Source organism: Sturnira hondurensis, unplaced genomic scaffold, assembly GCF_014824575.4.
Source record: "Sturnira hondurensis isolate 20B ecotype Veracruz unplaced genomic scaffold, ASM1482457v3 Scaffold0010600, whole genome shotgun sequence".
Lineage (NCBI taxonomy): Eukaryota > Metazoa > Chordata > Mammalia > Chiroptera > Phyllostomidae > Sturnira > Sturnira hondurensis.
Window position 1 is genome coordinate 670,765 of NW_028083231.1, and position 14,699 is coordinate 685,463.

Below are 14,699 nucleotides of genomic sequence, written 5' to 3' on the forward strand. Positions count from 1 at the left end.
TTGCTTCCAACTCTTGGCTATCGTGAACATTGTGCTGCTGTGAACATTGGGGTGCATAGGTTCTTTTGGATTGGTGTTTCAGGGTTCTTAGGATATACTCCTAAGAGTGGAATTGCTGGGTCAAAAGGCACATTCATTTTTAGTTTTCTTAGAAAATTCCATACTGTTTTCCATAGTGGTTGTACCAGTCTGCAATCTCACCAACAGTGAACTAGGGTCCCCTTTTCCCCACAACCTCTCCAGCACTTGTTGTTTGTTTCTTTGTTTATGGTAGCCATTCTGACTGATGTTAAGTGGTATCTCATTGTGGTTTTGATTTGCATCTCTCTGATAGCTAGCGATATCGAGCATCTTTTCATGTGTCTCTGGATCCTCTGTATGTCCTCCTTGGAGAAATGTCTGTTTAAGTCCTTTGCCCATTTTTTAAATCGGGTTGCTTGTCTTCGTTGAGTGGAGTGGAGTGAGTTCTTTGTATATTTTGGAGATTACATCTTTGTCTGAGGTGTCATTGGCGAATATGTTTTCCTAAGCTGTTGCTTCTCTTTTTATCTTGATACTGTTTTCCTTAGCCATGCAGAAGCTTTTAATTTTGATGAGATCCCATTTGTTTATTTTTTCCTTATGTCCCTTGTTCTAGGGGACGTATCAGTAAAAATATTGCTGCGTGGAATATCTGAGAATTTCTTGCCAATGCTCTCCTCTAGGACATTAATGGTTTCCCGGCTTATATTTAAGTCTTTTATCCACCTTGAATTTATTTTGGTGTATGGTGTAAGTTGGTGCTTGAGTTTCATTTTTTTTCATGTAGCTGTCCAGTTCTCCCGACACTATTTGTTGAAAAGGCTCTCTTTACCACATTTTATGTTATTGCTCACTTTGTCAAATATTAATTGACTGTAGAGACCTGGGTTTATTTCTGGGCTCTCTATTCTGTTCCATTGGTCTATGTGCCTGTTTTTATGCCAGTATCAGGCTCTTTTGATTACAGTGGCCTTGTAATACAGTTTGATATCAGGTATTGTGATCCCTCCTACTTCGTTCTTCTTTCTCAAAATTTCAGCTGCTATTCGGGGTCTTTTATGGTTCCATATAAATTTTTGAAGTGTTTGTTCTATGTCTGTGAAATATGCCATTGGCACTTTAATAGGTATTAGATTGAATCTGTAAATTGGTTTGGGTAGTACGGACATTTTGATGATGTTAATTCTTCCAATCCATGAACATGGTATATGTTTCCATTTGTTTCTGTCTTCCTTGATTTCTTTCTTCAGTGTTGTGTAGTTTTTTGCATACAGGTCTTTAACCTCCTTCGTTAGGTTTATTCCCAGATATTTTATTTTTCTTTTTGCTATATCGAATGGGATTCTTTTCTTGATTTCTGCTTCTGCTCTTTCATTGTTGGTATACAAAAATGCCTTTCATTTCTGGATATTGACTTGTATCCCTCTGTTTTGCCAAATTCATCTATTAGTTTGAGCAGTTTTTTGGTAGAGGCTATAGGATTTTCCATGTACACTATCATGTCATCTGCAAACAATGATAGTTTTGTTTCCTCCTTTCCAATTTGGATGCCTTTTATTTCCTTTTCTTGTCTGATTGCTATGGCTAGAACTTCCAATAGTATATTAAATAGATGTGGTGAAAGTGGACAACCTTGTCTTGTTCCTGATCTTAGTGGAAAAGCTTTTAGTTTTTGGCCATTGAGTATGATGTTGGCTGTAGGTCTTTCATATATGTCCTTTATTATATTGAGGAATGCTCCCTCTATTCCCACTTTGTTGAGTACCTTTATCATAAATGGGTGTTGTACCTTATCAAAAGCTTTTTCCACATCTATTGATATGACCATGTTGTTTTTGTCCTTGCTTTTGTTTATGTGGTGTATTACATTTACTGATTTGCGGATATTGGACCATCCTTGCATCCCTGGGATGAATCCCACTTGGTCGTGGTGTATGATCTTTTTGATGTATTGTTGGATGCGATTTGCCAATATTTTATTGAGGATTTTAGCATCTATGTTCATCAGCGACGTTGGCCTAAAGTTTTCTTTATTCGTTGTGTCTCTATCTGATTTTTGAATTAGGATGATGCTTGCTTCGTAAAAAGAGTTGGGGAATTTTCCCTCCTTTTGGATTTTTTGGAATAGTCTGTGAAGAATCGGGGTTAGTTCTTCCTTAAAAGCTTTGTAGATTTCTCCTGTGAAACCATCTGGTCAAGGACTTTTGTATGATGGGAGTTTTTTGATTGCTTCTTCAATTTCATCTGCTGTTATTGGCCTGTTCAGGTTTTCTCCTTCTTTTTCATTGAGTTTTGGAAGATGATATTTTTATAGAAATTTGTCCATTTCACCTAGGTTTTCAAATTTCTTGGCATACAGCTCTGCATAGTAATTCCTTACAATCCCTTCTATTTCCGTGCTCTCAGTTGTAATCTCTCCTCTTTCATTTCTGGTTGTGTTTATTTGGGTCCTCTCTCTTTTCTTCTTGATGATCCTAGTTAAAGGTTATCTGTTTTGTTTATCTTTTCAAAAAGCCAACTCCTGGATTCATTGATCCTTAGAATTGTGCTTTTAGTCTCTATGTCATTTAAATCAAAATTCTGCTCTGATCTTGGTTATTTCCTTCCTTCTACTTGCTCTGGGCTGTCTTTGTTGTTGTTCCTCGAGTTTTCGGAGGTGTCGGATTAGGTAGTTTGTTTGAAATGTTTCTATTTTCTTTAGGTAAGCCTGTATTGGTATGAACTTCCCTCTCAGGACTGCCTTCACTGTGTCCCATAAGTTTTGGGTTGTTGTGAATTTATTTTCATTGCTTCCAGAAACTTTTTTATTTCTTCCCTGATTCCTATCTTGACTCATTCCTTGTTTAATAGCATACCATTCAGTCTCCATGCTTTTGGGTGTTTTTTGTTTTTTTCTTGTGGGGTTAGTTTCCAATTTCAGTCCCTTGTGATCAGAGAAAATGCTTGGTATGATTTCTATTTTCTTAAATTTGTTGAGTCTCGTTTTGTGCCCTACCATGTGGTCTATCTTGGAAAATGTTCCATGTGCATTTGAAAAGAACGTGTATTTAGCTTCTTTGGGTTGAAGGGCTCTATATATATCAATTAGGTCCATTTCATCTAGAGTGTCATGTAATGCTGCAATATCTTTGTTGATATTTTGTTTGGAAGATATGTCCATTTTTGACAGTTGGGTGTTAAAATCCCCTACTGTAATTGTGTTGCTGTCAATATCTTTCTTGAGGTCCTCTAGGATTTTCTTCATATATTTGGGTGCTCCTGAGTTGGGTGCATATATATTTACGATGTTGATGTCTTCTTGGTGGATTCTTCCTTTGAGTAATATGAAGTGACCTTCTGCGTCTCTCTTTATGGCCCTGTTTTTGAAGTCTATTTTGTCTGATACGAGAATTGCTATCCCGGCTTTTTTTCTTGTCCATTTGCTTGGAAAATTAGTTTCCATCCTTTCACTTTTAGTCTCTAATGGTCTTTTTCCTGAGGTGGGTCTCTTGTAGGCAGCATAGGTGTGGGTCACGCTTTCTTATCATTCAGCTATTCTTTGTCTTTTAATTGGTGCATTTAATCCATTGACATTTAAGGTTATTATTGAAAGGTACTCATTCATTGCCATTTATGTTCCTGTGTTCCTCTCTGTCTCTCTCTTTTCCTTGCTTTCCTTAAAGCAGCCCTTTTAGTAATTCTTGTAGAGCTGGTTTGGTTGAAGCGTATTCTTTTAGACTTCTTTTGTCTTGGAAGCTCTTTATTTGGCCTTCTTTGTTGATTGAGGGCCTTGCCGGGCACAGTAGTCTTGATTGTAGGCCTCTGTTTCTCATTACTTGAAATATTTCTTGCCATTCTCTTCTCGCTTGGAACGTTTACATTGAGAAGTCAGTAGCCAACCTTATTGGGACCCTGTTGTATGTTAGTTCCTTTTTCTCCCTTGCTGCCTTTTAGATTTTCTCTTTGTCTTGGAGGTTTGCCATTTTAATGATGATATGTCTTGCAGTAGGCCTCCTTGGTTTCCACCTGCTTGGGACCCTCTGCGATTCCTGGATCCGTGTGACTTTATCTCTCCTCAACTTAGGAAAATTTTCCGTTATTACTCTTTCAAGTAGGTTTTCTATCCCTTGTTCCTCTTCCTCTCCTTCTGGTATTCCTATTATTCGGATATTATTACGTTTCATGCTGTCTTGCATTTCTCTTAAATTCTCCTCATTTTTTCTGATTCTCTTTTCCCTTACTTGGTCTGTCTGGGAGATTCTTTCTATCCTGTCTTCGGTCTCACTTATGCGATCTTCCGCCATTCAATTCTATTCTTCATAGCTTCTACTGTGTTCTTCAGTTCAGAAATTGTATTCTTCATTTCCTCTTGGCCTTTACTGATGGTTTCTATTTCCTTTTTCATGTTGGTATAATTTGCGAATAGTTCATTGTAGCTCCCCTGTAGTTTCTGGTAGCTCGTTGTAAGCTCTTTGAGTTTCCTGATAACCAGTGTTTTGAATTCCACATCTGATAGTTGACTTGCCTGTATGTCATCTAACATTCTTTCTGAGGCTTCCTCCTTTTCTTTCATTTTGGGATTGTTTCTTTGTCTTCCCATTTTTTGTGATACTCCTCTTGTTGTCCTCAGCTTCTTAAATTGATGTGTTCTGGTTTCCTGGGTTTATGGTGTGAACTTCTGTGGTAGGATACCTGTGAAATTCAGTGCTGCAATCTCCTGCTTTTATCTTGGTGTCCTCCACTTCCACCTACTCCTTTCTTTATTGTGCGTGTGTGATCAGTTGAAGGGGGAGGCAAAATGGTTTATGATAGCTGAAGATTATTTTATTTTATTTACAGACACAGTCGGCAGAGAAGAAATAGACAATCTTTAGGCTATGTATAGAGTTAACCATGTTCTTCGACCCAGCTTGCCAATTTCAGGAAAGGATGGACATAAGTTAAGTCTCTTGTTGTGAAGGGGGGGCTTGTGAGTTGTATCTAGAAAGCAGTGTGCTTGTGGGTGGTCAGATTTGAGGTAAGGTGAGAGTATAGGTTAGTAACTAGGTGTAGCGTGTGAGTAAATAGAGTAATAGAATTCAGGAACCTGTAAGGTGGTCTAAGGTCTGAGAGATGTGTTTTGAAGTATTACCGTTGTATAGAAAAGCTCTTATTTACAATAATATTAGAGCAACACTCATGTGATAGACTCTATGTGATCTGTCTAAATGTGGGTTATAGATCTTGGGTAGTATGGCAAAGGAAAGCAAGTGAAGTATAGAAAATTAGCAATACACTGTGTTGGAAAGAGCAGTGGGAACCTGTCAGGTAGTACAAGATAACCAGCCAGGACTAAGAAACCTGTACAGAAAGAGGAGGGATACAGAGATATTCTTAAAATAAAAAAAAGAAGTAAGAATAATGCAAAAAAAATACACCTAACAGAAAACTAAGCAACACACAAACAAACAATCCAACACACACACACACAGACACATACACACACACACACACAAAAGTCAGGAGAAAAGAGGAATAAGCGGAAAATTTGGGAAGAATGGAAGGGCTAAAACTGGATGAAAAGAAAAAGAAATGAGGGACAGAGTACTGAAAGATAGAGCAACAACACAGTTTACAAGATATAAGACTACTTACAAAAGAAGTTGAGAGAGGAAAAAAAAGGGGGTAAGGGGAAAAGAACTGCCCACCACTCACATCTAAACAAAAACAAAAACAAGAACAACAACAAAAAATAGCACCCTTCCTTTGTCAGTTTCAAACTGTCCAAACCGGTTTTTCTGGTTGCTGCATCTCTGAGGGCAGGTGTGCTGGCGTGAGCGCGAGCAGGGTGCCTGATTGGGATGTGGGCACCCACACCCCTGGGAGGCTGCCTGTTTCCTTCTCAGTCCCGTGGGATGACCCAGGTGTTCCCACCCCTCCCCTGGATGGCTGCTGGGTGGTTGGGCTGTGAGGCAAGCTGCTGTGGCAGAGCACCTCAGTTCACTTTCCAATAGAGACTTCTCCACAAACCTGCCTCTCAGCCCAGCCCAATCCCAAAAGACCAGCAACGACAGTGTCCTTCTTAAATCCCCCCGGCTGGCAGGCTGGTGGGCTAGCGGGCTCGTGGGCTGGCGGACTGGCGACCACTGAGTCCGCAGTTGGCCCCCTTTACGTTAACTTAAGCCCACAGGTCTCTGCCCGGTATTAACCTGCTTGCCTAGATGGGGAGGGAGGGAGTCAGTTCTCTCCCACAGAGTCTGTTGCCGGCCCACCGGGTGCCGGGCCTCTGGAGTTCCCTCCGTCACAGGCGCCCCAGTCCTGGATTCAGACGAGGCTTCTGTTTCCCACTGATGGTGTGGACCCCGATTGTGTGCCAATTTTCAACCGTACTCACGCTCCACCAAAGGTCACCTGCCTTGGGCTCGCCCAGGCACAGCCCACAGCCTAGGAGGCCGCGGGTGCGCAGCCGCTTTTGTCCTCACTCGCCTTCTGGAGTCCTTGCCGACCTGCAGGTGTCTGGTTCCTCTGTCACACACCCTGGTCTCTTATTTTCATAAATGCTGGGGTATTCTTGGTTGATTATGCTGTTTCGGTAGACCTGCCCAGATTTTCTACCAGATGCATGGGAGCTGGGTTCCCTCCATGCTACTCTGTCGCCATCTTAACACTCCTCCCCCCTCAATATCAGACTATTTTAAAAATTATTTTATTGTACTTCTATTACACTTGTCTGTATTTACTCCCTACCACTCCCCCCTGCCCACCCCAGCTCCAGCCAAACCCTCCTCCATCCCTTGCTTCCAACCCCCTTGGTTTTGTCCATGTGTCCTTTATAGTTGTTCCTCAAAACCCTTCCCACCTTTCCCCCATTATCCCCTGCCACCTACCCTCTGTTTACTGTCAGTTCTTAATTTCAGTGTCTCTGGTTAAAGTTTGCTTGCTTTTTTCTTTTGTTGGTTAGATCAGTTAAAGGTGACATCATACAGTATTTGTCCCTCACTGCGTGTCTTATTTCACTTACCATAATGATTTCCAGTTCCATCCATGTAGGTGCAAAGGGGAGGAGCTCCTTCTTTCTCTCTGCTGTGTAGTATTCCATTATGTAAATGTACCATGTTATTTTGATTCATTCATTTACTGATGGGCACTTAGATTGCTTTCAGCACTTGGCTATTGTAAATTGGGCTTCTATGAACAGTGGGGTGCACAGGTTCTTTTGGATTGGTGATTCAGAGTTCTTAGGATATAATCCCAGCAGTGGAATTGCCAGATAAAAAGGGAGTTCCATTTTTAGTTTTCTGAGGAAATTACATACTGTTTTCAACAGTGTCAGCACCAAGAATGTACTAGGGTTCCCTTTTCTCCACAACCTCTACAACACTTGTTGTTTGTTGATTTGTTTATGATGGCCATTCTGACCAGTGGGAAGTGGTATCTTATAGTGGCTTTAACTTGCTTCCCTCTGATGGTCAATGATGCCTAGCATCTTTTAATATGTTACTGAGCCCTCTGTCCTCCTTGGAGAAGTGTCTTTTGAAGTCTTCATTAGCTCAATTTTTTAGTTAGCTTCTTTGTCTTCTTGGAGTGGAGTCATGTGAGTTCTATATATAGTTTGCACATCAAAACCCTTGTCCAAGATATCATTGGCAAATATGTTTTCCTATATAGTTGGCTTTCTTTTCATTTAAATGCTTTTTTCTTTAGCCATGCAGAAGCATTTTAATTTGATGACGTCCAATTTGTTTATTCTTTTCTTTATGTTCCTTGCTCTAGGAAACATATTGATGAAAATACTACTGTGTGGAATGTCTGAGGTTTTCCTGTAGGACTTTTATGCTGTCACAACTTAAATTTAAATCTTTTATCCACCTTGAATTTATTTTTGTGTATGGTGTAAGTTGGCGCTCGAATTTTATTTTTTGCAGGTAGCTGTCCAACTTTCACAACATCATTTGTTGAAGAGGCTAATTTTACCTCACTTTATGCTTCTGCCTGCTTCATTGAATATTAATCGGCCACAGAGAATTGGGTTTATTTCTGGGCTCTCTGTTCCATTGCTCTCTGTGTCCATTCTTATGCTAGTACCAAGCTGTTTTGATTACAGTGCCCTTGAAATATAGTTTGGTATCAGGTATTCTGATCCCTCCTACTTTTTTCTTTCTCAAAATTGCTGTAGCTGTTCAGGGTCATTTAAGGTACCATATAAATTTTTGAAGTGTTTGTTCTATATCTGTGAAATATGTCATTGGTATTTTAATAGGGATTGCATTGAATGTGTAAATTGTTTTGGGTAGTAAGGACATTTTGATGATGTTAATTCTTCCAATCCATGAACATGGTATATGTTTCCATTTGTTTGTGTCTTCCTTAATTTATTTCTTCACTGTTGTATAGTTTTCTGGGTACAAGTCTTTTACCTCCTTCATTGGGTTTATTTCTAGATACTTTATTTTTCTTGTTGCTATATCAAATGGGATTTTATTCCTGTTTTCTGCTTCTGGTGTTTCATTGTTGGTATACAAAAATGCCTTTGATTTCTGAATATTGACTTTGTATCCTGATGTTTTGCCAAATTCATTTATTAGGTTGGGCAGTTTTTTTGCCAAGTGTATAGGATTTTCTATGTACACTATCATGTCATCTGCAAACAATGACAGTTTTGTTTCCTCTTTTCTAAATTGGATGCCTTTTATTTCTTTTTCTTGTCTCATTGCTTTGGCTAGGACTTCCCGTAGTGCGTTGAATAGAAGTAGTTAAAATGGACATCCTTGCCTTGTTCCTGATCTTTGTAGAAAAGCTCTAAGTTTTTACCCATGAAGTATGATGTTGGCTGTAGGTTTCTCATATGTGGCCTTTATTATGTAATCATAAATGGATGCTGTATATTATCAAATTTTTTGCATGTATTGCTCTGATTATGTGATTTTTGTCTTTCATTTTGTTTATGTAATGTATTACCTTTATTGCCTTGTGAATATTTACCGTCTTTTCATCCCTATGGTGAATCCTACTTGATTATGTTGTATGATCTTTTTAATTTATTGCTGGATGCAGTTTGGCAATATTGTGTTTAGGATTTTAGCATCTATGTTCATCAGTGATATTGGCCTGAAGTATTCTCTCTTTTTTGTGTCTTTATCTGGTTTTGAGATTAGGATGATGCTGGCTTCATAAAAAGAGTTTGGGAGTTTTTCATCTTCTTGGATTTTTTGTAATAGTCTGTGAAGTGTAGAGGTTAGCTCTTCCTTAACTGCTTTGTAGAATTCTCCTCTGAAACCATCTTGTCTATGACTTTTTTGTGTCAGGAGTTCTTTGATTACTGCTTCAATTTACTATGCTGTTATTGGTCTGTTCAGGCTTTCAGCTTCTTCTTTATTCAGTTTTGGAAGATTATATTTTTCTAGAAATTTGTCCATTTCACCTAGGTTTTCAAATTTCTTGGCATATAGTTCTTCATAGTAATTTCTAACAATTCTTTGTATTTCTGTGATGTCAGTTGTACTCTCTCCTATTTCATTTCTGATTGTGTTTATTTGGGTCCTATCTCTTTTTATCTTGATGACTCTGCTCAAAGGCTTGTTGATTTTGCTTATTTTTTCCAAGAACCAGCTCCTGGATTTATTGATCCTTATAATTGTGCTTTAGTCTCTATGTCATTTAATTCTGCTCTGATATTGGCTGTTTCCTTCCTTCTACTTGCTCAGGGCTGTCTTTGTTTTTGTTCTTCAAGTTCTTCCAGGTGTAGGGTTAAGTTGTTTATTTGAAACTTTTCTGTCATGTTTAGGTAGGCCTGTATTGCTATGAACTTCCTTCTCAGGACTACCTTTGCTGTGTCCCACAAGTTTTCGACTATTGTGAGCTCATTTTCATTTGTCTTCAGAAACTTTTAGATTTCTTCCTTGATCTCATTCTTGACGCATTCATTGTTTAATAGTAATCTATTCAATTTCCATGAGTTTGAGTGTTTTTGAATTTTTTCCTTGAGGTTGCTTTGTAGTTTCAGTCCCTTGTGGTCAGTGAAAATGCTTGATATGATTTCAATTTTCATGAATTTGTTGAGGCTTTTTTTGTGTCCTGTCATGTGGTCTATCTTTGAAAATGTTCCATGTGCATGTAAAAAGCATGTGTATTTTGCTTCTTTGGGATGAAGGGCTCCGTATATATTGGTTAAGTCCATTTGATCTAGGGCATTGTTCAATGCCGCAATATCTTTGTTGATGTTTTATTTGGTAGATCCATTCATTTTTAACAGTGAGATATTGAAATCCCCTAGTATAATTGTGTTGCTGTCAATATAATTCTTGAAGTCCTCAAAAAATTTTTTATGTGTTTGGGTACTCCTATGTTTGGTACATATACATTATAATGTTTATGTCTTAGTGGATTCTTTTCTTGAGTATTATGAAGTGACCTTCTGGGTCTCTTATTATGAGCATGTTTTCAAGTCTGTTTTGTCTGATATGAACATTGCTACCCCATTTTTTTTTTATTTCCTGTCCATTTGCTGGGTATATTTGTTTCTAGCCCTTCACTTTCGGTCTGTGTAGGTCTTTTATTCTGAATTGGGTCTCTTGTAGGCAGCATATCTGTGGGTCATGCTTTCTTATCCATTCAGCTATTCTATGTCTTTTGATTAGAGCATTTCATCCATTTACATTTAGGGTTATTATTGATCAGTGCTTTTTTATTCAATTTTTTTCTTACCTGTGTTCCTCTCTCTCTCACTCTTCTTTTTCCGTTTTCTTAAAGCAGACCCTTTAGCTCCTCTTGCACAGCTGGTTTGGAGAATGTGTATTCTTTGAGGCTTCTTTGGTCTGGGAAGCTCCTTATTTGACCTCCCATCTTAGTTGAGTGTCTTGCTGTATAAAGTAGCCTTGGTTGCAGGCATCTGATTTTCATTACTTGGAATATTCTTGCCATTCTCTTCTAGCTTGGAGTATTTCCATTGAGAAGTCAGCTGCTAGCCTTATTGGGGCTCCCTTGTATATTACTTCCTGTTTCTCCCTTGCTGCCTTTAAGATTCTCTCTTTGTCTTGGAATGTTGCCATTTTAATTATGATGTGTCTTGAAGTGGGCCTCTTTGGGTTCCTCTTGATTGGGACTCTCTGTGTCCTGGATTTGTGTGACTTTTTCTCTCATTAAATTAGGGAAGTTTTCTATCATTACTTTTTCAAACAGGTTTTCTCTTCCTATTTCTTCTTTTTCTCTTTCTGGTGTCCCTGTTGTACAGATATTATTACATTTCATGTTGTCCTGCATTTCCCTTAACCCCTCTTTGTTCTTTCTGAGTCTGTGTTCCCTTGTTTGTTCTTTCTGGGTGTTTTTTCCTACCTTGTCCTCCAGCTCACTCATCTGGTCCTCTGCTTCATCTAGCCTGCTTTTGATTCCTTCTACTATGTTCTTCAGTTCACAGATTGTATTGTTCATTTCCTCTTGGCTGCTGTTTTTTTAAAAAATATTTTATTTATCTTTAGAGAGGAAGGGAAGGAGAGAAGGAGAGAAATATCAGTGTATGGTTGCCTCTCGTAAGTCCCCTGTTGGGAACTGGCCTGCAACCCAGGCATGTGCCCTGACTGGGAATTGAACCATGATCGTCTGGCTCACAGGCCTGCGCTCAATCCACTGAGCTATACCAGCCAGGGCTTGGCTGCTGTTGATAGTTTCTATTTTTTTTCATGTTGATACAGTTTGCAGTGAGTTCATTATAGTTTCCCTGTAGTTTCTGGTAATTCATTGTGAATTCATTGAGCTTCCTGGTAACTATTGCTTTGAACTCAATATCTGATAGTTGAGTTGCCTCTGTTTCACTTAGCATTCTTTCTGAGGCTTCCTCCTTTCCTTTCGTTTGGGGTGTTTGTTTTTCTTCTGATTGTTTGTGAGACTCTACTTGTTAGCTTCTGCTTCTTTTTGTGATCTGCTCTGACTCTCTGGTTTATGGTTTCAACTTCTATGGCAGAAGATCTGTGAGATTCAGTGGTGTAGTCTCCTTGATCTTCTGAGGTTGCTGGTCTTGGGCTGTTCTTTATGTTGGCTCTCTGTATGTCTTTGTATTTTGATTGTTGGTGTGTCTTTCCTTGGTGGGTCCTTCCCTCCAGCTGGTTAACTGAGGGTCACTCCATCCACCATAACTTGTATTGTGTTGTGCAGGTGTGGACAGGTTGTGTTGAAGCTGATTCTTCTGTGTGTGTAAGATTTTGAGGCTTCTCTCTTACTCTTGTTCAGTTGTTTGTTGTGGGTAATTTCTTCACCATTTGCTTGTTTTTCTAGATTGGTCCTAGATGAGGTTAGTGTGGCTTCCACTCCCTCCTTCACCTTCTTCTGTTGTTATCTGTTGGCGTCTCCTTTGTTGTTGTTGGGTTTCCTCTTCCAGAAAGTATATTGGTGTTCAAAGCTCCCTCCTACTCTGGGAACATAATCTTTCCTGTCATCACCCGGTCCCAGGTAGGCAGAGTGTGTGTGAGGCTTTCTGCGGGAGTGAGCCCCATTATCTTTCTAACATCATCTTTTTACAAGTGTCCAGGCCAACTGTCTTGTGCAATGGCTGCAAGTCAGGAATTGTCTGATTGCTTCCTCATGACTAGATTTGGGGTAAATATTTTAAACACATGTACTACTTGTGGGTTTGTGTGCTCCCATTGTATCATATCAGAGGCACTTTCTGGCTACCTGTGCCATTATTAGTGATGCCAGCTTTGATCACCTGTTTAAGGTGGTCATGTCGGCCATGTCTTGCCATTGTAATGGGAACCTGCAGAATGTTACTATGAGACTTGAAATATCATGTTCTTTAACAGACTTCTACCCAATGGTTTGGACCTCCATTGATGATCCTTGCTTGAATCAATTATAAACTGGTGGTTCCAAAGTTTCAATAGTTTTTAAAAGTGCCAGGGGGCTGAGGGCACCTTCATTTTGCATCATGCTATTGAGTGAGGTGCTGAGTTGGCATTGTTTCTAAAGTTCTTATGCTAAAACTAAATGTTGTAAAAGAAAACTGTGGAGCCCTGATTGGCTCATTTATTCATTTTGCCTGGCTGTGGCAGGATTCTGTAATGTAACCCATTCTGCTGGTTCTTTTCCTCCTCAGGCCAGCAAGCTGTGGACCTTGTGGAACTTGTCTCTCTCTTCCCCACACTCACGGGCCTCGCAGGATTGCATGTTCCACCTCGTTGCCCCATTCCCTCATTTCATGTGAAGCTGTGCCGAGAAGGCCAGAGCCTTCTGAAGCATTTTCGATTTAGTGATTTGGAAAAGGATCTGACACTCCATGATAATCCCCATGAGTCCATTGCCTACAGCCAGTACCCTCGGCCTGCAGACTATCCTCAGTGGGATTCTGACAAGCCGAGTTTAAAAGATATAAAAGTCATGGGCTATTCTATACGCACAATAGACTATAGATATACTGTGTGGGTTGGCTTTAATCCCCATGACTTTCTGGCTAACTTTTCTGATGTCCATGGAGGAGAACTGTATTTTGTAGATTCTGATCCTTTGCAGGATCATAATATGTATAATGACTCCCAAGGTGGAGACCTTCTTCAATCACTGATACCTTGAGTTGTGCCAACCACAAAGGGATTATGTATGTATGTGTGTGTGTATGTGTGTGTGTGCGTGCTCCCTTACGGCAGGTAACAAAAGGAATTAGAGCTGGTTAGTTCATGATTACTCTTAAAATCGGAAGAAATCCAAGGGATATGCAATCAAAATGCACATCAACAATTTGGCAAAAGAATATACTGCAGCCAAATATTTTGATGTGGTCTTTATTAGTTTCTAATTGATAATTGAACTGGGGCTGGGCTGAACCTTTTCTTTCCTTTTTTTAAAGAGTCATAGCTTATTTATTGAATGAATAAATACAGATTAGTAAACTATAATTGTCATACCTTTAGATATCAGACCATAATAACCAAACATAACACTATATTTAAGACTTTAATTAGTTGTGGAGTTTAGTGCATTTCAAAAAGTAAGTATATATCAAATTAAGTTTGACACTGAGATTCTGTTCTTTTGTTTGTCATTTTATTATTTGTCTTATTTAGCCCAATATATTAAAAGTATTATGTCAATATGTAATGTAGATTTCTTTTTAAAATAAATAATAATGCTAGATGCCAAGGCCTTAAACTTTTACTTTTAATTTTTGTTTCTAAGATCACAAAATTGAAAGTCTAAAGATAAATATATGAAGTAATTAATGTGGAATTTCTACATGAAAAAATAATGTTCAGTAAACTAGAGTCATAACATGAATGAGAAATTCAGTTACTTTTTTATAGATTTTTTCACTCAAATAATAATTTGTTAGCAAATAATATGACCCTTGAACCTAAAGGCCATGTATTAAAAGACATCATTGTTTACAATGGAAAACATTTAAAGACATAATTGTATGCATGTGTCAAGTCACTCACAACTTTATTAGTGTTCTCTTTCAGGGGTGTTTGGTTGCAGACATCCATTTATTCAGGAAGCAAGAAATACCTAATTAATTACTGATCAAAGACAACATTAATTTTATTAAATTTAAAATTATTTTGGGAATTTTGAAAACTCCATTAGTGTAATATCAGGTCATTTCTAACCCCCCAGAATGTAGTTCTGAAAATGAAAGTGACCGGAAAGGCAGATGGTGGTGATAAACTTAGCCTATGTCATCTTTAAAAGGATGGAATATTCACAACTCATTTACAATAGGCTGCAGCTGATCA

The 14,699-nt window shown here is 38.7% G+C and overlaps 1 protein-coding gene across 2 annotated transcripts in view; it reads left to right on the forward strand.

Moving 5' to 3' along the window:
- IDS (iduronate 2-sulfatase) overlaps positions 1-14,044 on the forward strand; it is a 43,989-nt gene extending 29,945 nt beyond the window's left edge. For both annotated transcript variants that reach the window (XM_037059262.1, XM_037059261.1), the window contains exon 9: positions 13,067-14,044. In XM_037059262.1, coding sequence (XP_036915157.1) covers positions 13,067-13,539 — 473 coding nt within the window. In that variant the 3' untranslated portion in view covers positions 13,540-14,044. The remainder of the gene's footprint in view (positions 1-13,066) is intronic.
- The last annotated feature ends 655 nt before the right edge of the window (positions 14,045-14,699 follow it).